Source organism: Petaurus breviceps, unplaced genomic scaffold (assembly GCF_028583685.1).
Source record: "Petaurus breviceps papuanus isolate PSGF00001 unplaced genomic scaffold, PetGlider_PUasm1.0 90925, whole genome shotgun sequence".
NCBI classification, from domain to species: domain Eukaryota; kingdom Metazoa; phylum Chordata; class Mammalia; order Diprotodontia; family Petauridae; genus Petaurus; species Petaurus breviceps.
This window is the reverse complement of record NW_027187380.1, coordinates 31080594-31103976: the sequence shown is the minus strand read 5'-3', so window position 1 is coordinate 31103976 and position 23383 is coordinate 31080594. Positions and strand designations below refer to the sequence as shown.

Here is a 23383-nt window from a genome sequence, read left to right as displayed (position 1 = left end):
AGGGTGGTCTCAAGAGGCAAGGCACTGAGATTAGGGATTAAAAAAAAAAAAGCCTTTTTTCAGGGGGAACTTTAGCTGAGACTTGAAGGAAGCCAGGGGAAATAAGAGGCACAGGTGAGGAAGGGGAGTATTCTAGGCATAGGACTTAGCCAGTGAACAACACCCAGAGTTGGGAGGATGGAGTGTTGTGTGCAAAGAATAGCAAGGAGATATCTGTGATAGAACTGCATAGTAGCTGTTCATTCCTTTGAGAGGTTGGAGGAGCCACCAGTCACCATATATAGTTTACCAGTATCAAACTTGATAAAATCAGTGATCTTGCCAGCCTCTAAATCAATCTGAACTGTGTCAATCACTTTGATCAGAGGATCTGGGTAACGGATAGTATGGGCATCATGGGTCAGCAGATGGTGAATACCTTTTGTACCCACAAAAATTTTCCTCACTTTGCACAATTTACATTTAGCTTCCTCAGCTGTAATACGATGAATGGCAAAGCGTCCCTTTGTGTCATAAACCAGACAGAAATGTTCACCTGTCTTCTCAATGCTAATGACATCCATAAAGCCAGCTGGGTATGTAATATCAGTGCGGACTTTGCCATCAATCTTGATGAATCGCTGCATGCAGATCTTCTTTACTTCATCTCCAGTCAGGGAATAGTTAGTCTGTTTCTCGGAAGATGATGAGTGGGAGACACTCCCTCAGCTTGTGGGGACCTGTGGATGGTCTTGGAGTCCTGTTAACTTATCCAGCATCCAATGCTTTGGATCTTCTACACACTTCAAATGCTTCTTGGGACCACGAGCCATGATTACATTGAACCTGAGATAAAATGGGAACTTTACTCAGCTGTAGGATCAGAGGCTCTGTGTACTTATATGCTGTGTGTGTATTTGGCCAATTCACTGTACCCTTTCGGGCCTTACTGTCTTTACCAGCAGCCCGACCAGATGGTCCCAAGGCCACGCAGAAAGAGCTACCCCTGCTTTTTTTTTACTTTAGCTAAGGCATTATATATTTTGCTCCAGCATTTTACCTTTACCTTGTGTGTATCCCTCTGTTTCAGATGTGTTTCTTGTAAACAGCATATTGTGCGATACGATTTTTAATCCATTCTGCTATCCACCTGTGTTTTATGGGAGAGTTCATTTCATTCATATTTGTAGTTATGATTATCTGTTTCTTTCCCTCCATCCTATTCCCTCCCCTGTTAACGCTTATATTTTTTCTCACCTTCTCCATTCCCCTCCTAAATAGTTTTCCTTTTGGCCACCGACTCCCTCAGTATTCCCTTATCAGCCCCCCTCCCTTTTCCTTCCCTTCTCCCTTACTTCTTCCCTCCCTACTAACCACCCCCCCCGTCATATCCCTTTCCCCCTCCTACTGCCTGTAGGATATTTTTATACTTAATGAAGTATGTTATTTCTTCTTTGCACCAAGAGTGAGTGGAACAAATCTCATGTGGAGCTCCTCTCTCTCCCCTATTTCCCACTAATATGATATGTTTTGCATCTATTTTCCATAGAGTCCTATGCTTAAATGGTTGTTATTCCCTCCTTGCACCAGCGAGAAAAAGCTCATATGATACTCTTCTCCCTCCCTTCTTTTCCCCTGCTATGTTGTTTTATGCCTCTTTGTGCAGCATAATTTACCTTTTTCCACTTCATTCATTCCCCTTCTTCCATTGCAGACCCTTTGTAATCCTTAATAAGATTTTTTAATCATCATTTTGTGTGTTTTATACTCATACCCTCTATGTGTCTATAAACAATTTGCTTTTATTAAATAACAGGGTGTGTGTGTGTGTGTGTGTGTGTGTGTGTTTTCCTTGTTTACCTTTCTATGTCACTCTTGCATCTCATAATTGGAGGATAAATTTTCCATTGAGCTCTGGCTTTTTCATCAGGAAGGTCTGGAAATCTGTCATATTGTTGAATAACCATCTCTTTGCCTGGAAGAATATGCTCAGTCTTGCTGGGTAGGTGATCCTTGGTTGTAACCTGAGCTCTTTTGCCTTCCAAAAAATTGTATTCCAGTGCCTCTGATCTTTCAGTGTAGAGGCTGCCAAATCCTGTGTGATCTTTACTGTGGTTCCTCAGTATTTGAATTGTTTCTTTCTGGCCACTTGAAGTATTTTCTCTTTTACCGGGTAGTTCTTGAGTTTGGCCACAACATTTTGAGGACTTTTCAGTTTGGGATCTCTTTCAGGAGGTACCCCGTGGATTCTCTCGATTTCTATTTTACTCTTGGGTTCTAGTATTTCAGGGCAATTTTCCTTAATGAGCTGTTGGAGAATGTTGTCCAGGCTCACTTTTTCATCATGATTTTCTGGCAGGCCTATGATTCTCAGGTTATCTCTTCTGGATCCATTTTCCAGGTCACTAATTTTTCCATTGAGGTATTTTACCTTTTTCTAATTTTTCATTCTTGTTGTTTTGTTTGACTAATTCTCGGTTCCTCATAGAGTTATTTGTTTCAATTTGGTTGATTCTAGTTTTTAGCAAATCATTTTCCTTGGTTAGTTTTTGGAGCTCCTTTTCCATATCACACACTTTTCTTTTTAAGGAGCTCTTTTCTTCATTATAATGTTTTTCTAATTCTGCAATTTTTATTTTAAAAGAATTATTCATTTTGTCTTCTATCTTTCTCATTTGGTTTTCAAAGTTCCTTTTGAGCTCATCAAGGAGAGCCTTCTGTGCTTGGGAGCTGTTCCCTGTTGATGTTTCAGCTGTGGATGTGGTGTCCACATTGTCTCCCTCTGAGTTGGGTTCCTCCCTCTGAGGATAGGAGGACTCCAGAGTCTTTGTAGTTTGCTTTCTACCCATTTTGAGGCAGGGCCCTAGCCATGCCCTTCCTCTAGGGTTCCCAAGCCTTTACTGTTGTGTGTTTTGCCCTGGGGAAATAGTTACTATGTTTTCAGGGTCAGGGGTTCAGGGGGTTGGAGCACTTGGGGTTCGCTCTGCCATCGTGGTCCTTGGAGGTCCTAATAGGGGCTTTTTTTTTTTAATTTCTGGGCTATGGAGTAGTAGTCCCAGGAGTATTTGCTGTCCCATTTGGTTCTTACCTTGCTCTTTCCAGTCCCAGCCCTTTGGTGATAGGCCTGGTAGTGGCCCTGGTGGTTGGTGGGATGACTTGCTCCCCGAGTTGATCAGGCCTCCTCCCGGTACTGTGCCTTCTCAGCCTGCCTCTGCACACCTGATGCCTTCCCAGCCTGCTTCTGTGCGACCATTGCGTTCCCGCCAGTTCTATCTTTCTGCTGCAGCTCTTCTAAATTTCCCTGAACTCAAATTTTTCAAACAAATATTAAAAATTGTTTTTACATATAACTGGGAAAAATAAAACTAAATAAAAAAGGAAAATATGTATATAATTGATAATTAATATATGTAATATTTATCTACACAAAAATAAAAATTCCCCCTCCTACTTAAGGAAAAGTCCTCAACTATATCTCTCCTACTAGAGAAGATTGACATTGGATTTACCAGCATTAGAAATTAAAAAATTGAAATCATAATGATGGATGAATATCGGATGTCATTAGAGGTTATTGTTTAAATATATGCTTAAAAAGCAACAACTTAACCAAAATAAATGTACATTTATAAAACTATAAAATATCCAAATGAATAAGAAAAAAAGAATTTAAGAGAAAGAATCTAAAAACATCACATTTTAAAGATTATGAACAATTAGGAGCATTAGGAGTGATTATGCATTGTTAGGAAGTGCAAGGTTGTTTAATATTAGCAAAACTGTAAACTTAACCACATTTATAACAAAATAAATAACATTTCTATACCATTAAATGATTAAAAAAATTTTTTTGGTGAAATACAACACGCATTTTTCTTAAAAGGCCAGAAAACATAGAAATAATTCTACCTGTCCTTAAAATGACAAATTTAAACCAGGAGTTATGCAACAGATGTATGTAACAGAAATACTATAATCCTTTCCATAAATTCAGAGGTTAAACAAGAATATTCCTTGGCATCACTTCTATTTGACATAGGAAGGAAGGAAACAAAGAAATTAAGTATCTACTCTTTTTTTTTTTTAAGCAATTGGGGTTAAGTAACTTGCTCAAGGTTACATGGCCAGGTGTTTCTGGGTGGGTGCAAAGTGTCTGGCCTGGATTCGATCTCAGATCATCCCGACTCTGGGGCCGGTGCTCTTACTCACTGTGCTACCTGGCTGCCCCTAAGTATCTACTCTTTCCCAGATATGGTGTTAAGCTTTTTATAAATGTTATCTTATCTGGAACAGCTAGTGGCGCAGTGAGCAAGAGTGCTGGCCTCGGCCTCCAGAGGACCCAGGATTAGGTTATGGCCTCAGATACTTAACACCCACACAAAATGACTGGCCATGTAACCTTGGGCAAGTTACTTAATCCCAATTGCTTTAAAAAAAGTTATCTGATTCTAATGACCCTGGGAGGTAAGGCTATAAGTAAATCTCATTACCCATATCTATTCTGTACTTTTTTTTATCTTCCCACTGAAGCTCTAGATACCTCCTTAAAAGTGCCTATTCCCCTCACTCTCTGCCCCATTGGGTATGAGATTTCCTCCATGTATGGAACTCTCTTCCGTCCCTTATGCCAGTCCCTTCCCCACCTTACTTAATCTCCTCTCCTCCTATTTCCCTGTTGGGTAAAGTAGATATTCAACTGATTGTGTACATTATTCCCACTTTGAGACAATACTGATGAGAGCAGGATTGAAGCAATGCCCATTGCCTATCCTCCTATTCTCCCCTCCACCATAATAGGTAATATTATAATAATAATTATAATACAATATATATAATATTATAATAACAAGTAATAGAGAGGTAATGCCCATTCAGTAAATAGACCGTCCTGGTTCAGAGTGAATATAAATAGTAATTGTTTCTCTCTTGGCCAGTGACCCTGAAGGTCTTCCTCTCCCAGTTTGATTTTTTTTTTTAAATAAAGGTGCCGGGAGCCAAGATGGAGGCATAGAAGCAGGAAAACTCCATATGCCCCATCAATAATCACCTCAAATGACTCTAAACAAACTTTAGGGCTACAGAACCCACAAAGTGACAGAGAGAAACAAACCTCCTGCTGAAGACAGCCTGGCAGGCTGACAGGAAGGGTAGAGTACAGCACATTGGGACCCAAGCCCAGCCCACATGAGTCCGTAGTTTTAGCCCCAGGGCAGTCACAATGACCGCTGGCTGGAGGGACTTCAGGAGAATGGATCACCAGCAGCTGTGGTGATTTCCAGAATTATCAATGCATAAATGCTAAAGACAAAGTGAGAGTTCAGTGTGGACTTTGTGGGAACAGGGGGTTCGGAAGTGTGGTCCGGCCTTTGCCCCTGGAAGGAGAAGCAGCTCAGGCTCAGTGGTCACTGCTGCATGGATGCTTCAGAGCTCCTGACATAGAGATTGTAGGGGGACCAAGCAACAAGTCTGAGGGGTAATCACTCTTGCTTTAACCTTCTTGGATCTGGATTATTGCCTAGGGTGGAGGTCCTGGGGTGCATGACCAGTGAACCAGAGCCGGTGGAAGCTTCTGAGAGGGCACCCAACTAATAGCTCCAGCACCTGCAAAAAGCCCAGAGATTTGGGAAAAAGGTATTCTCTCTGGAAGCAGAGTTTTACTGTGGCAAAAAAGCTCAAAAGTCAAATAATTAAGTGGCAACATGTGCAAGCAAAGGAAGAAAAGCAAGCATGGCAATCTGACTTTAGATTCCTTTTTGGGGGGCAAAAAGGATGAAAGCATGGAATAGGGGGGAGACAATGAAGTCCAAACTCCTGTACCAAAAGCTTCCAAGAAAAATATAAGCTGGTTACAGGCCATAGAGGAACTTAAGATGGATTTTGAGGGGGTGAAGTCAAGATGTCAGAGTAGAAACAGGAGTTCTGCAGGGTTCTGGCTTCCACCTCCTTCAATTCATGTAAAAAATGACTCTAGACAAACTTTGGAGCAATAGAACCCACAAAATGACAGAGAGAACCTAACATCCTGTTGAAGACAGCTCAGTAGGCCGGCAGGAAGGGGCCAGCACAGTGCTCTGGGAGCTTACCCCAGCCCCTCAAGAGCCAGAGATTTTAGCCTCAGGGCAGCTACAACCAGCAGCTGTGGTGGTTTCCAGAATTATCAACCCATAGATGCCAAGGACAAAGTAAGAGGTCAGGGTAGTCTTTCTGGGAACAGGAAATTTTGGAGTGTGGTCCAGCTTTTGGCCCCAGGGCGAGAAGCAGGTGAGGCTCCACAGAAGTGCAGCCATCTGCCACATGACTGCTTCAGAGCCCCAGGCCTGCAGATTGTAGAGGGACCAAGAAACCAGTCTGAGGGGTAACTGCTCTTGCTTTAACCTGCTTAGATCTGGATCACTGTTCTGGGTGGAAGTCCTGCAGTGTGTGAAAAGTTTTCCAGAGCACATGTGGAGGCTTCAGAGAGGGCACCCAACTAACAGCTCCAGCAGCTGCAAAAACCCCAGCAATTGGGACAAAGCTCCCCTTTCTGGTAGCAGAGTACTACTGTGTCAAAAGGCTCAAAAGTCAAGTAATTGAGTGGCAACATAAGCAAGCAAAGGAGGCAAAGCAAACAGAGCAATCCAACCTTAAACTCCTATTTTGGGGACAAAAAGGATCAAAGCATGGAACAGGAGAAAGACAACTCAGTCAGATGCCTGCACCAAAAGCTTCTGAGGAAAATACAAGCTGGTTACAGGCCACAGAGGAGCTTAAAAAGGATTTTCAAAACCAAATAAGAGAAGTGAAGGAAAAATTGGGAAGAGAAATGAGAACAATGTAAGAAAATTATGAAATGAGAGTCAACAACCTGAATGAAGAAAATAACACCTTAAAAAATAGACTACATCAAATGGCAAAAGAAGCTCAAAAAGCCAATGAGGAGAAAAATGCCTTAAAAAGTCGAATTTGCCAGATGGAAAAAGAATCTCAAAAGCTCACTGAAGAGGATCATTTCTTCAGAATTAGATTGGAGCAAATGGAAGCTAGTGACTTTATGAGAAATCAGGATACCATTAGATCCAAACAAATGAAAAAAAAAAATAGAAGGCAATGTGAAATATTTCATTGGAAAAACCACTGACCTGGAAAATAAATCCAGGAGAGAGAATTTAAAAATTATTGGACTACCTGAAAGCCATGATAAAAAAAAAGAATCTAGAAATCATCTATCAAGAAATCCTCAAGGAAATTTGCCCTGATGTTTTAGAACCAGTGGGCAAAATAGAAATTGAAAGAATTCACTGATCACCTCCTGAAAAAGATCCCAAAAAGAAAACTCCTAGGAATAATATAGCCAAATTCCAGAGTTCCCAGATCAAGGAGAAAATATTACAAGCAGCCAAAAAGAAACAATTTGAATATTGTGGAAACACAATCAGGATAACACATGATCTGGCAGCTTCTACATTGAGGGATCAAAAGGCTTGGAATGTGATATTCCAGAGGTCAAAGGAGCTGGGAGTAAAACTACGAATCACCTATGCAGCAAAACTGAGTATCATGTTTCAGGGGAAAATATGGTCATCCAATGAAATAGAGAACTTTCCAGAATTCTTGATGAAAAAACCAGAGTTCTATAGAAAATTTGACATTCAGATACAAGAAGTAAGACAAGCATGAGAAGGTAAATGGGGAAAAGAAATCATAAGGAACTTATCAAAGTCAAACTGTTTACATTCCTACATGGAAAAATGATCATTGTGATTTATGAAAATTTTCTCAGTATGAGAATAGTTGAAGGGAATATATATATATATATATATATATATATATATATATACACACACACACATACATTCAAACATATATATAATATGTCTATATAGGAAGGTATAATGGCATATGTGATTGTGTGTATATATGTGTACAGATATACATAGAGTAAACAGGACCAATTGAACGGGAAGGGATGACATCTAAAAATAAAATTAAGAGGTGAGAGAGGAATATAATGAGATGAGATGGGGAGAGACAGAATGGGGTAAACTATCCTATATAGAAGAGGCAAGGGAAAACTGTTACAATGGAGGGGAAAAACAGGAACGCAAAAGGGAATGGGTCAACCTTACTCTCATTGAATTTGGCTTAGGGAGGGAACGACTTACACACTAAATAAGGTATCTTGCCCTACAGGAGAGTAGAGGGGAAGGGAATTAGAGGGGGGATGATGGAAGGGATGGCAGGTTGGCGTGGAGTGAAGTTGGAAGCACACACAGTTCTGGAAAGGGACAGGGTCAAAGTAAAGAATAGAACAAATGGGGGCGGGATATGATGGAGGGAAATGTAGTCAGTCTTTCACAGCATATCCACTATGGAAATGTTTTGCGTATCCACACATGTTTATAGAATTGCTTATCTTCCCAGTATGGGTGGGTGATGAGGGAGGAAGGGAAAGAATCTGGAATTCAAAGTTTAAAATCAAATGTTAAAAACATATTATCATTATTTTTCTTACATGCAACTGGGAAATAAGATATACAGGCACTGGGGTATAGAGATCCATCTTGTCCTCCTGGAAAGTTAGAGGGGGTATGGGGGAGGATAAAGGAGAGAGCAGATTTGGGGAGGGGGTATTCAGTGGGATCACTGTTTTGGGGTGGTGGGTAGGGAAAAGAGGGGGAGAAAATATGTAACTTAAAATCTTGTCAAAGTGAATGATATAAACTAAAAATAAACATAAAATTTAATTAAAAGAAAATAAAAGTGCCACTTGTTGACTCGCTTCTTAAAAGGGTCCATTTAGTGAATGGGCCTTACCTCACTCAAAGTGAGAACCTGAGAAGTCCATAGCCTAAAAGGGCTAGGGTCTCTCATTGCATCCTGGGCCATCTCTAGTCATCCTGATGAATATCTGGCCATTGGACCCGGATGACTCTGGAGGAGAAAGTGAGGCTGGTGACCTTACACTGCCCTGCTTCACTCAAATCAAAGTCAATTGCAAGTCTCTTTGCAAATCTCCCTGAGGTCATGGTCCTTCTGGAAAATGAAGGACAAACACAATAACAACCTGGTGACACAATTTTTAAGAGTTACAAGTATCATCTTCCCACATAGAGATGTAAATAGTTCAGCTCTGTTGAATCCCCTATTTTTTTTTTTTCTTTTTCCTTTTTACCTGTTTATGTTTCTCTTGGGTTTTGATATTGGAGGTCAAATTTTTGCTTTAGTTCTTGTCTTCTACTTATGAAGGTTCAAAATCCTCCTATTTCATTGAATGCCCATTTTTCCCTTGATATATCATGCTTTTCTTTTTTGCCAGCTAAGTGACTCGTGGTTATCCTAGCTCCTCTGCCCTCTGGAATATCATGTTCCAAGACCTCCAATCCTTTGAGTTTGCAGTTTCCAGGTCCTGTGTTATCCTCATTGTGACTCCCTGGTATTTGAATTGCTTCTTTCTGGCTACTTATAATATTTTTTCCTTGACCTGATAGTTCTGAAATTTGGCTACAATATTCCTCCGAGTTTTTATTTTGGGATCTCTTTCTTGAAGTGATCAGGGGATTCTTTCAATACCTATTTTGCTCTCTGGCTCCAGGGCACCAGAGCAGTTTTCCTTGATAATTCCTTGAAAGATGCCTCCAGGTCATCCTTTTCATTATGACTTTCAGGTGATTCTGATATTATCTCTCCTGTATCAGTTTTACAGGTTAGTTGTTTTTCCCATGAGATATTTTAATTTTCTTCCATTTTTTTCATTCTTTTAAATTTGTTTGATTATTTAAACATGCCTCATAGTTATTAGCTTCCACTTAACTCCATTCTGACCTTTAAGGTATTATTTCCCATTTGACCAATTTTTCTTCAGTGGATTTTCATATCTCCTTTTCCATTTGGTCAATTCTACTTTTTAAGCAGTTTTTCAAGCTGTTGACTCGTTTGTTTTCATAATTCTCTTGCATCACTATCATTTCTTTCCCCATTTTTTCTTCTCTCTCTCTTATATGATTGATAACCTCCTTTTTGAGCTCCTCTTTTGAGATCTTGAGACCACTTCCCGTTTTTCTTGGGCATTTTGCCCATAGGTGTTTTGCATTGTTGTCCTCTTCTGAGTTTGTGTCTTGATCTTCCCTGGCACCATAATATCTTTTTATGGTCAAATACTTTTTTGGTGTTTTCTGCTCACACTTTTTTTTACCTTTTTCCTTTCTTTCAAATTTGAGCTCTTTTCCTAGGATTGAAGGGGGGTACTGTTTCTGGCTTCTTGTGCTAGTGACTGCAGGCCCTAGCTGTTTACCTGATGAGGCATTGATGTTTCCCTGAGCCCCACAGGAAATCCTTCTGTCTGGAGCTGTGATGCAGAGGTGGGATGGGGGTTGGATGGTGCTGCTGAAGGCTGTATAGGGGTCTGACAGCTCACCTGGGGCTGAGTTGGGGTCCTAGTGGTGGTATCTGGCATGTGCTCAGGCCCAGTAGGGTGTTTCTGTGTGCGTTCCCCTGTGCCTAGACTGAAGCATTTGTGATCAGTCCTCTGGAGGATGCCTTTTTGCCTGGCGATATATCGAAATGTGGCAGGGCCTGTGTTGGCTGACAGATGCCTGTTTGCTTAGACACCCATATTGTTGGTGTCTACCTCTTTATCCTGGCCTCTGGAGGATTCTTTTTTGCCCAGGGATATGCTGAAGTATGTGGTGGTTCTTGGAGATGGAGTCTGGTGTTTTCCCTGGCTATGCTAAGGCATGTGGGGGGTCCTGGTGTTGGTGTTTGCCTGCTCCATCACACTGGGGGTCATGATCTCCTGCTGGTTTGCTGAGGTGGGGCTTGCTGTTGGTTTTCTGGTATGCTTCCCATCCTGAATTGTTCCTCCCTTTCACCTGAGTGCGATGGACCTTTTTTTTCTGATCCTACGAGTTTCTTGGGCTAAAAGACTATTTCACCCTGAATTTTTCCTAGTTCTGATGTTCCAAGATTTGTTTTGAGTCTTCTTAATTATTTAAACAACAAAGTCAAGTGCTCAGACTGGAGAAAATTTAAAGAAATTGTAATTATTCTTTCCAAGTGTAAGAAGGCTGACTAATGTTCTAACAATAATAGCAGTAGCAAGTTTGTGTCAGTCTGGGACTTGATCTAGTGCTCTTTCCATTGCAGCACACTGTATTTATTAATTAATATATAATAACAACATAAATAAAAATAATTAGTAAAACAAATTAAATTAATTAAAAATAATAAAATTAAGCTGATGCAAAGGCATCATAGAAAAGATTGTAGTCAGTTATATATCTCCACCAAGACTAGAACAATATCCTCTAGCCTTTCCAGTCAAATATAAAGTATTTGTTATGAATGTTAAAAGTTTTCATGGCCAGAGGAGATAAATGGGACATTGTGGAGGTCTTTGAAAATAAACAGAACTGATTTCTCAATGATGTAACTTAATTTGGCATTTGTCGAGGAGGCATGGAAAGAAACACGTGAAGGAAATACATTTCTCAAATTTCCAAATGTCCCTGTTCTTTTATGCTCATTGGATTATAACCCTCCTTTATTCAAAATAAGGGAGGGACCAGTACAGTCAGGTTGGTGAGAAATAGCAGCTGCTATCAAAAAAGCCAGACAGTGGGTGTGTTGATGTTGGGGAGAGCAGCAGCCATGGCTACAGGTTTTCCTGTAAAGAAACTGAAGGAAGAAGCAAAATGTCCCATCTGCCTGGATTTCTTAGAAGATCCAGTTAGTGTGGACTGTGGCCACAGTTTCTGCCTCCAGTGCATCACCGAATTCTGTGAGAAATCAGACAATTCTCAAGGGAGTGTCTACTCCTGTCCCCAGTGCAGGAGTCAATTTCAACAGAATAGTTTTCGTCCCAATAGACAGCTGGCCAGTATGGTGGAAAGCATCAAGCAGTTGAGCTTAAGCTCTAGTACAAAGAAAACCTGGTTATGTGAGATTCATAAAGAGGAGTTGAACCACTTTTGTGAAGAAGACCAAATCCCATTGTGCTGGATCTGTGACACATCCCCAGAGCACAGAAACCACAAGACCATTCCTCTAGAGGAAGCTACCAGAAGTTATAAGGTAAGAAATGTATCCCTCTCCCTCAGAGTTGGAGAGAAGAGTTCAATTTAATATAGCAACATTTTTTGAGCCCTTTGTGAGTGAAAAGCATAGTTTTATGTGCCAAAATAGATTTTAAAAAATTTAGATATGACATCTCTTGCCCTTGTGGAGTTTATATTAGTAATGTAAGATGTAGGTGCTTATTATATACAATATTGCAAAAAAATGTATTAGAAAGGTAAAAAAAAAAAAACCTAAATGCTGTGTGAGATATAAAAGTGAAATTTGTTACTCTTAGGGAAAACTTACTGAATTCTGTGGCATTTAATTTGACTTTGAGGAATGGGGTAATAATTTGACAGGGTTGGTGAAGAAAGGTATTCCCGTACAAAGAAAAGCAAAATAGAGACCAAAGCAAGGAATCAGAGATCATGTTCTAGGGTCAAAGAATATTCTAAAGTAGCTGGGGAATAAAGTGTGTGTTGTTACTATGAGTTAGAAAAGATTTCCTAAGAACAAAATTCAGCATTTCTGAAGTGGTTTATAGTTCAAATGAGTAGATAAAGGTTTCAATGTAACCCAAGTATTACTTCCAGTGAGGGCAATTAGTTGTTTTTCATACTCACATCTGAAAACCAAGGGAAGCAAAGAGATCACTTTAGTGACCTCTTGGTAATATAACATACAAAGATTACAAACTGCTTTCCTCACAACAAGGCTATGAGATAGGTACCAGATAGTATCCATAACTTATAGATGGTGAAACAGACTCAAAGAAATTAAATGATTCATACCTAGGATTCAGAACGTGTACACCATGATGTTGCCTCTCCACACAATAGTCTTTGATTTAATTTCTGATCTTGTTTGTTAACGTATCTCCTGAATATATACTATAGTTATGCATTTGGTTTCTGCCTAGAATCCACTTCTCTTATTTGCACTCATTTTTTCTTACTCTTTTTCCTTTTGCTCTTGATTCTATTGCCTCCCATCTTCATGAACTTGCCCCTTCATTTATCTCTCTTGTCCTAATTTTCAGCCTTGCCTTAATTCACTGACTTGTTCCCTGCTGCCAACAAACATGCCCAGAACTCTCCCATATTTATAAAGAAGAAATAAAAATACTTCACTTGACAGTACCAACCCCTCAAACTATCACCTCATATCCCTCTTCCCTTTAACTTCTCGGGGATAAAAAATACTCTTTACACTCACTGCCTTTACTTTTTCACTTCTCACTTTACTTCTCAATCTCTTTCATTCTGGTTTAAACTCCATTATTCCACTGAAATAGCTTTCTCCAAGATAAACAATTATTTCCTCAATGTTAAATACAATGATATTTAAAAAAAAATCTCTCATGCTTCTTGATCTCTCTGTTACATCTTACACTTTTGATCAATCCTTCTTCCAAATACTCTTACCTGCTTGGGATTTTGTGATATTATTTTGTCATGATTCTCTTCCTATCTGGTGAGCCTTTCCTTCTCAATGTTCTCTGAAAGCATATCATCCATGTCCCACCCTCTGTGCATAAATGTACCTCAATACTCTTCCCTGCCTCTTTTCCTTCTATAGCCTTTCACTTGATGATCTCATCAGTTTCCATGGGATCTATCTATGTATATACACACGCATGTATGTATGTATCTATGTATGTGCACGTGCATATATGTGCATATATGCATATATGTGGACTGTGGCATATGTGTGCATATAGCTCTATATTTTCTGGCCTCATCTATCTCTTGAACTCCTGAACATCTATCTCTAGATGTTCCACAGGTATCTGAAACTCAATGTGTCTAAAATACAATTAATTATCTTCCCCCTTTAGTCCACCTTTTCTTATAACATTGAAGTCAGCACCATTTTTCACATATTTGAAACCTAGAAGTTATCCTTGGTGCTTCATTCTCTCATTATCCCTCCCTCACCTTCTATCTGATCAATTGCCAAGTATTGCCAATTCTATCTGCTCAAGGTCTTTCACAACTTTCCTCTTCTCTCTACTCAAACCACAATCACCCTAGTCTAGGCCTACATCACCTCTTGCTTTTGTTGTTATATTATAACCATTTTTGATAAAAATCTTTCTAAATTTGTGACATTTTGTCCCCTTTTTTCTCATATAGGCTTTGAACATCACCTTTTCTTAGTGACTCAGGGCCATAAATCAATCAATCATGTCTGACTCTTCAGGACCCCAGGGACTATGGTCTTGCCAGACCCTTCTATTCTCCACTATCTTCCAAAGTCTGTCCAAGCTCATGCTCATTGCTTACCTATTCATCCTATCCTCTGCTATCCCTTTCTCCTTTTGCCTTCATGCTTTCCCAACATCAGGGTCTTTTCAAATGAATCCTATTTTATTATAAGGAGAAGCTGGTTAAAGGGGGGAAGACAATGAATCCTATTTTAGTCTCACACTGAGTTTCAGATACCTGTGGGACATCTAGAAATAGATGTTAAAAGCTCAGGAGAGAGATAAATAGTTTGAATGAATATCTTTAAGTATTGACTGATTTGATTTCCTTGATGTCCACAGGACTTCCAAAAGTCTTCAACATCATAAGTTGAAAGTATCAGTTCTGCGGTACCCAGCTTTCCTTAGAGTCCAGCTCTCACAACATATGTTGCTACTGGAAAAACCATAGCTTCGGCTATGCAGACCTTTGTTGGCAAAGTGATGGCTCTGCTTTTTAGTATGTTGTCTAGATTTGCCATAGCAATTTAAAATTCCTGACTGTAGTAGCCATCTGAAGCGATTTTTGAGCCCAAGAATATGAAATCTAACACAACTTCCATTTCTTCCCTCTCTATTTGCCAGGAAGTTGACATAATCTTAATTTTTTTCTTTTTTTATGTGAACTTTCAAGCCAGCTTTTACACTCTCCTCTTTCACCTTCAAGAGATTTCTTAATTCTTCTTCATTTTCTGCCATCAGAGTAGCATCATCTGCGTATCCGAGATTGTTGATATTTCTCCTGGCAACCTTAATTCTGACTTTTGATTCATCCATCCTGGCATTTTGCATGATGCATTCTGCAAATAAGTTAAATAAATAAGGGAATAATATACAGCCTTGTCATATTCCTTTTTCAATCTTAAACTTACCAGTTGCTCCATGTTGGGTTCTAACTGTTGCTTCTTGATTTACACATAGATTCCTCAGGAGCCAAGTAAGATGATCTGATACTCCTATCTCTGAGGACTTGCCACATTTTGTTGTGATTCATGCAAGCAAAGGTCAATGAAGCAGAAATAGATGGGCTTTTTTGTTTGTTTGTTTTTACTAGAACTTCTTTGCTTTCTCCATAATCCAGCAAATGTTGGCAATTTGGTTTCTAGTTCCTCTTTCAAGCTATTTGGAGAGCCTCATTTAGATAGCCATTTTGCTTCCTTGATTTTTGTTTTTCTTTAGGATGTTTTTTGTTGCTGCCTCTGTACAATATTGTGAACCTCTATCCATAGTTCTTCAGGCACTCTATGTACCATATCTAATTCCTTACATCTATTCATCACTTCTTCATATTCTTAAGGGATGTTACTAAGGTCATACATATACCATCTAACAGTTTTCTGTACTTTCTTCAATTTAAGTCTGAATTTTGCAATAAGCAACTCATCATCTGTGCCATAATCAGCTCCAGGTCTTGTTTTAACTGACTATATAGAGATTCTCTGCCTTTGCCTACAAAGTATTTACCTCTTGCCTAAACCATTGCAATAGCCTAAAATAATCTTTTACCTCCCAAATCCATCTTCCTTAGAGAAACCAGATTGATATTTCTTAGACATATATCTAAGTACATCATTTCTCTATATAAAAAACTTGTGTCTCCCTTTTTTCCTTAAGAAAAAAATTAAGTCCTTGTGTGGTATTTGAAGGCTTTCTCCGTCTGACTCCGGACTGTCTTTAAGGTGATTACGCATTATTCTTCCTCATGCTCTACAACCCAAACAGACTGTCCCACTTACTCTTGTATATGATTTTTCAGCTTGTCTTTTTATAGATATCCCTCTCTTTAGAATGTTTTCACTCACTTTTCCCTCAAATTTCCAGCACCCAACACAATAATTGGTACATAGGAAGAAATGCTTATTTATGGACTGATTGTATTATACCCATTTTTGATAAAAATCTTTCCAAATTTGTGACATTCTGTCCCCTCCCTTTTTATATAGGCTTCGAACATCAACTTTTTCTTAGTGACTCAGGGCTATAAGTGTGTATATATTTTTTTAACTTTATTATTATACAATCATGTCCTCAGTATCTATGGAGAGTATAGGGATTTTTTTTTGCATCTACCATAAATAGTCCCAGTCTTTCATCTGCTTTTCATAGTATTTTTTTCCATTTTACTTTACTTATGAACTTTCATTTCTTTCTGATCTCAATGTCCCAGACTATAGCATTTCTGTCACCCTCCGTCTTCTTGTGATTCTTTGATCTTGAAGATTAGACTTGTGTGTAAAATAAGATCAGTATTTTTTTAGTGAAGATTCTAGGGAACTCTTTAAGTAAATTTCATAAAATGTTGTTGGCTTCCCTGAAGCTATTTTGGTTCTGCAGAGAATTTTGTCATTTTGTATCCTTTTTTTTGGATGTATTCCAAATGGTTGAGGCCACCCACATTAGGGCCTCCAGATAAGCAGAGTATTATAGGCATTGATAAAACCTATCCCTTATTTATCTTATAAAAGGGAGCCTATTAGGTCTCTTTCTGAGAGATAATTTGTTGTAATGGGGGGAAAAAGTCTTGAGCCTGGAGACAAGAAGACCTGGACTCATGTTCTATTTTTGATGTTTATTAGCTTAAACAAGGAATTTTTAACCCTTTCAGTCTCAGGTTTCTCATCTATAAAATGAAGATGATATTCATGCTAAATTATATTTCAGGACTTTTTTGTAAGGGAAACTTTAAAGTAGTCTAGAAATGCAAATTATTTCATTCATAAAATTCTATGATTCTGTAATCCTCTTCTGTCAAGTTAATTGTGAAGTTGATGTCATTTTCCTCTTCATGTTTCCATCTCTGGCAGCATTATTCCTGCCTGGTTCATCTCACTTTTTGTAGATAGGATATCTCAAGCTGGTTCTACAACCGTATTTATGAACTCACAAAAGGACTTCCCTATTCTCCATAAATTTGAACTAGAATAAGCAATTATTTCTTATATCTTAAATTACTCACTTGAATGAAAGAACTTTGACGAGTGTCTTGTGGAATTACCTTCACTTATAATATTTTGTTGAGAAGAGGTAGAGAAGAGAACCACAATGGTTAAAGTTCCTAAAATTTCTGCTTAGGAGTCCAGTATCCTGGGAATTTGCCAATTACTCATTAAGGAGAATGTCCCATCTCAGAGATATTCATGGTAACTATATAAAGTAGTCAAGAATAAAAGTTTGAACTTTATTTTGGAGGTAATAACTACTTAGTTGAGCCACTTTTAAGCAAACACAGTCAGATACATATACAGGGAAAATTATTCTGCAAATGTTACTAAGTACAGAATGGAAAAGAGTAAGTATGGAGATGGAAAGAACTGTTAGAAGACTATTGTAATAGTTGAGGTGGGTTGAGTATGGGGCAGTAGTGAAAAGAAAGGGATTGGGTCAAATATGAGAGATATTGCAGGACTTGATTAATCCTGCAGGGCAGGATTGAAAAGGCTTGATAATTAATTAGATGAATTAAATGATAGAGAAGTAAGAGCCAAAAATAATGTTCACTCCTTTTTCTTAAAACAATAGTTCCCAAGCACCACAGATGTAAAAAGCTATGTTCACTTTTAAACGTGGTTTCTTTAATAAGTTAGCTTTGCTTAAATTTTTTTTCTTACTGATATGAAGGGTTCAATAGTGGTAAGGAAGAGTTGGAGAGGGGAATGGAGAAGATATCAGGAAGAAATAACTCTCCTTTTCTCTCTAATCTCTATATTCTCTAACATATTTAGCATTTTATTGTATATTGTCTTATTTTCTACTTTTAGTCTTATTTTTCTAGTCTTTGTCTCCCCAAATAAATTGTAAACTCCTTGTGGAAATATTTGTATATTTATAGGGATTGTACTCAATATTTACCTTACCTGTCCATAGTGTTGAATAATTGGATCAATACTCTAAATTTTATTTCTCAGTCAAAAAATAGCTAAGATAGAAAATTATAATAATAATTCAAATTTGCGTGGAATTTTATATTTTAACAAAGTGCTTTTTCACAATAACCCTCTGAGAAAATATCAGCCTCAGCTTACAGATGGTGAAACTGAGGACTGAGGGTAATTAGAACTGGCTGAACTAACGTGGTGGAGGTCCTCATCACCTCATGCCACTATAAAAAAGATTTTCATAAAATGCAGGTCTGACCATGCCACTCCCCTACTCAATAAATTCTAGTGCCCCCTTTTACCTCTAGGATAAATATGAAATCCTGTCTTTGGCATTCAAAATCATTCATTGCCTAGTTTTCCCTACCTTTCCAATCAATCTTACACCATATGCACCAATGTGTGTTCTTTGTTCCATTGACACTGTCTTTCTATCCCTCATACAAATCAGTCCATCTCCAAAATCTGAGCAATTTCCTCATCTCCAACTTCTGAATTCCCTGGTTTCCATCAAGTCCCAGAAAAAAATTCCATTTTCTATAGCAAGCTTTTCCCAATCTCTTAATTCTAATTCTAGGACCATTTCTTCTGTTCGTTATTTCCTATTTATCCTGTATAGTGCTTGTTTGTACACAGTTATTTTCAAATTGTCTTCACTACCACATCGTGAGCTCAAGAGTGGAGACTGTGTTTTGGCTCTCCTTGTATCTTCAATAATAAGTACAGTGTCTGGCATATAGCAGACATATAACAAATATTTATTGATGGATTGATTGACACTCTTCGTATACAGAATATGTATTTGCTTAATTATTGTTTTTACATTAATTCATTGATCTCTTTCAAACCCTCCATGACTCCTTGGGGGACTATGGGCTATCCTTTGGAACCATTTCCTGACTTAGAGTTTCAAATTGGCCCTTGGATATGGTCAAGGGAGCTACCAGTTGATTTTCTACTCTAGGTAAAGGTCCAGTTGGCTTTAGAACATGTGAAGAAGGAGATGGAAGAAGCATTGAACCAGGAAACCAATGTGGGGAAAAAAATAGTCATTTGGAAGGTAAGAGGAATTCTACATTTAATTCCTTTTTGGACAATCTTGTTGAGGATGTGAACAGGAATTTTAGTATCCTATCATTGGTCCACATTGATACCTATAGGGGTTTATTTTAGAAGACTGGTGATATTTCATTTTTGTCTATGTTTACTATTATCTATCAATGCTTAGTACATAATGGGTGTTTATTTAATGCTGAACTGTTGAAATTAATGAGATTCATTGTGGTGTAGCAGAAAAAGCAATAATTTTGGAATCACAGGAGCTGGTTCTAATCCTGTCTATGCCATTTTGTTCATGACATTTAATAAGTCGTTTAATTTTTCTGGGCCTCAATCAATAAAATTGAGGAGTTTGGACTAGATGACCTCTGAAATCCCTTCCAGTTTTAAATCTGTAGTCTTATTAATATGAGGCTCAGAGAATTTATGTCACTTGCCCAAGGTTATAGAGGCACTAAGTACCCAATCCAGCATTTTTTCCAATAGGAAGTCATCATTCAATGCATGAAAGCTCTTTCATCAATGTGAAAAAATTATGAAATTTAATATGAAAACATGAATAGATTGGATGTTAAAAAGTCATATTTGTCATCTTTTTGCTCTGGGCTAACTCATCTTTAAAATATCCAAGTCACATAGGGGATAATATTCAGGTTTCTTTGCCTCTGAAAGATATCCATTCTCAATCTTCTCTTGTCACCTATTACAAAATCAATGACTGATTCAGAAAATTCTTCTTGTCTTCATTCTATAGTTTATATTCTTTATTTTTTGTTACCTCCTCATTAAAGATGGAGATCATATGATTACCCCTTATGACATCTTGTTTCAAAAATTGAAGGCTCTTATATGAAACCACAACTTTGCTCTTACTTACTCAAGTTGACTCCTTTAATCTTTCCTCTCAGTTCAGTTGAGCTCATCTTTTCGTCATCTCTGTGGCTCTGGCTGGAGTGTATTCAGTCTTATGCATATCCTTAAGCACACAGTAATTGCTTACCCTCTGTCATTTTTGTTCCTACAGGAAAAGGTGGACCTGTGGAGACAGAGATTCATATTGGAGTTTCAGAAACAGCATGGATTTCTGGCTCAGGAGGAGCAGCAGCAGCTATGGAGACTAGAAGAGGAAGAGAGAGTGATCATACAAAAACTGAGGGAGAGCAAGGTCAAACTGGCTCAGCAGAGTCGAACCCTGAGGAATTTAACTGAGGAGTTGGAGAAATGTAGTCAGTGCACAGCTTGGGACCTACAAGAGGTGAATTCTAGAGAGAGTTTGAGGGAGGAATAGGATAATGAAACACTAATATAGAATCATAGGGCTAAAAGGAACAAAGATATGATGATATGATCTATTTTCCATAAAGTATTGAGTCATATTTTACTCCACAAAACTCATGAAAAAGTTGTAGCTTTTAAAATTCACACTTCAGTGACTGACACCCAGTCAATGGGATAAATGCATCAAGAAATTCTAAACCTGGAAGGGATTTTCATTCCATAATCCTCTCTTTTTCTAAATGAAGAAACTCAGTCCCAGAAGGAAAAGTAACTTGTCTGTGGTCACTCAGCTAATTAAGGGCAGAGCCAGGACTAGAAACCAGGTGTACAGTGACATTCCTATTATACTACACTACCTACTAAAACATCACAAAAGTCCCCAAATAGATATCAACAATCCCCACTTTTTATCAGATAAATGCATTAATGCATTCTGCCACAGGTTCTCATCATCCATTTGATTATTAGCATGGCTTGTTCTGAGGAAGTTCTTCATGACTAGTCTGATTTTCTTATTTTACAACTTAAGCCTGCTTCTTTTTTCCACATTGGCCTAGAATATCTGCAGATGTAAAACAGAGGGGTATAGTCTCCAGTCATATGGGGCTGGGCGGGCAAATAAGATATGGAGCAAAGAGGAAATAGAAATGAAGTAGTTGCAGCAGTGAGCACTTAGGTGAGGTGAGCAAAGGGGAAGAGATTCAATTCCTCTATAAATATTCACAAATCTCAGTACTTGGCCCATCATTAAGTGGTGATGGGCATGTCACCATGACAACACAACCAGTATTATCAATGACATAGTCTTAGTTGGTCCACTAAGTGTGTCACTATGATCTCATTAACCTCTCCCACTCTTACGTCTGTCACTTCATCTGTTCTGGTCCAAAGAGCTGGCCTTATAGGATACTTTAGACACAGCTTGCATATGTGAGGACTCTTTTCAATCCTTCTCTTCCCTGAATCACCTTTTTACTCTATTAACCATTTTCCTCCTCTACTTTAGTCTTCCAAAATATCATGCTATCTTTATCCTCCTCCTCCCTCTTCTATCATTTTATTCTTTGCCTGATTTTCAAACACCCTTAAGATTTGTGTTTCCCAAGATCCATTTCTTTAATGTCTTCTTTTTCTTCAGACAACTTATTTACTCCCAGGACTTCAATAAATCACCTCTGTGCAGATGATTTCAAAATTTTTATTATCAGATTCCATCTCTAACTTTTCAAAAGATTTCTTCACCTTGTTGTCTCATCAGTACCTTAAATTCCAGGAGTTCAAAAAAGAATCCATTTTCTTTCCCCAAGATATGAGAATCCTTTTTATTTCAATATTCTCAAATCATACATGTTAAAACCTTGGGACTTCATTTCATACTTTATCAAGAAACTTGAGAGTATACTTTGTGAGCTCTTTCTTCTCTCTAATTCAAATTTTCTCTACTTCATCCCCCATTATCTTTTTCATTTGCTGTGATCTCTGAGGAAGAGTTGGTTCTTAACCTTTCCAAAACCAATGCCAATTCCAATGCCTACCTGCACTTGTTCTCTTGATGCCATCCCTAGCTATAATCTCCAGGGACATTGAACTTCAATTATGCCTTGTATCTATTTCTTAATTCTCTATCCAATTTGTCTGTTGCCTATTAACCTCCTGATCTAACCCATTACTTAAAAAAACATTGACTCTGTCAACTTCTGAAGCTATCATCCAATATCTCTCCTAATATATATCTCTCAAAATATCTCTCCTACTCAGTCTCCTAGAAAAATGCTATCTAAATTCCTTGACTACACTTCTTTATATCTCATTACATTTCAGTTCCTTGCAATCTGGCTTCTGACTTCACCATTCAACTGAAACAACTTCCCCAAGACTGTCTATCATTTATTTTCCCAAAAATACGTTTTATGATATCCTGTGTTTTTATATCACTTAACTCACTACCAGTATCGCTTCGTTTCCATTTTCCCAAAGAGTCATTCATTAGAACAAAGTATTTTTTAGAGAAAGGGGTAATAAGGAAAAAAAATCTGCAAAACTAAGCAATACATTAAAAAAAAAAAGAAAATGTATGCAATATACAACTGTGGATCCCTAAACTCTGAAAAGGAGAAAGATAGGACGTTTCATATCTCTCCTTTGGAGATAAACATTTTCTTTATAATTTTATCATTCATTCTCCATTGTAGTGTAGAAATAATTTTTTAATTATTAAGTCAAATGGACTTTTCTCAATCCTTATTCTTTCTGATTTCTTTGGAGTTTATGATAAGGGTAATCACCTCCTCTTTATAAACACTCTCTCTTGTTTGGGTTCTCATGATAACATTGATCTCCTGATCTGCTACTAGATTTCTGACCACTGAAATGTTTTCAATTTTTTTCTTGATTTATTTGTTTATTTTTTGTAGGGGGTAAGGCAGGGCAATTGGGGTTAAGTGACTTGCCCAAGGTCACATGACTAGTAAGTGTTAAGTGTCTGAGGCTGGATTTGAACTCAGGTTCTCCTGACTGGATCCAGAACTAGTGCCTTATTCACTGCACCACCTAGCTGCCCCTAAATCTTTTTTTCTTGATCATCTTCATCCAACGCCCATACATCAGCATTCGTAAAGATTCTATCCTGGGCTCTCTTGTTTCTTCATGCTTTCTTCACTAGGTGAACTCATAGGTCCAAATATCATCCCTGTGTAGATGACTCCCAAATCTACATAATTCAGCTCTCTCCTGGAAGTTGACTACAAAGTTAACATCAGGTCCTCAATCTTTCTCATTCTACACATTCTATCAGTTGCCATTTCTTATATGTTCAATTTCCATAATGTCTTTTGCATCTTTCCCCTTTTTTTCATTCACACAGTCACCATACTAATTCAGATCCTTATCACCTTTTTCTTAGACTATTGCAGTA

General features: G+C 38.1%; 1 protein-coding gene across 1 annotated transcript; it reads left to right on the top strand.

Annotated features, from left to right (window-relative positions):
* Nucleotides 1–8572: 8572 nt before the first annotated feature.
* On the top strand, nucleotides 8573–23383 carry LOC138152666 (E3 ubiquitin-protein ligase TRIM58-like). Its single transcript, XM_069076726.1, has 3 exons — nucleotides 8573–12027; nucleotides 19097–19192; nucleotides 20216–23383. Exons 1-3 carry the CDS (start codon nucleotides 11584–11586, stop codon nucleotides 20477–20479), a joined length of 804 nt encoding a protein of 267 aa, XP_068932827.1. The 5' UTR covers nucleotides 8573–11583; the 3' UTR covers nucleotides 20480–23383.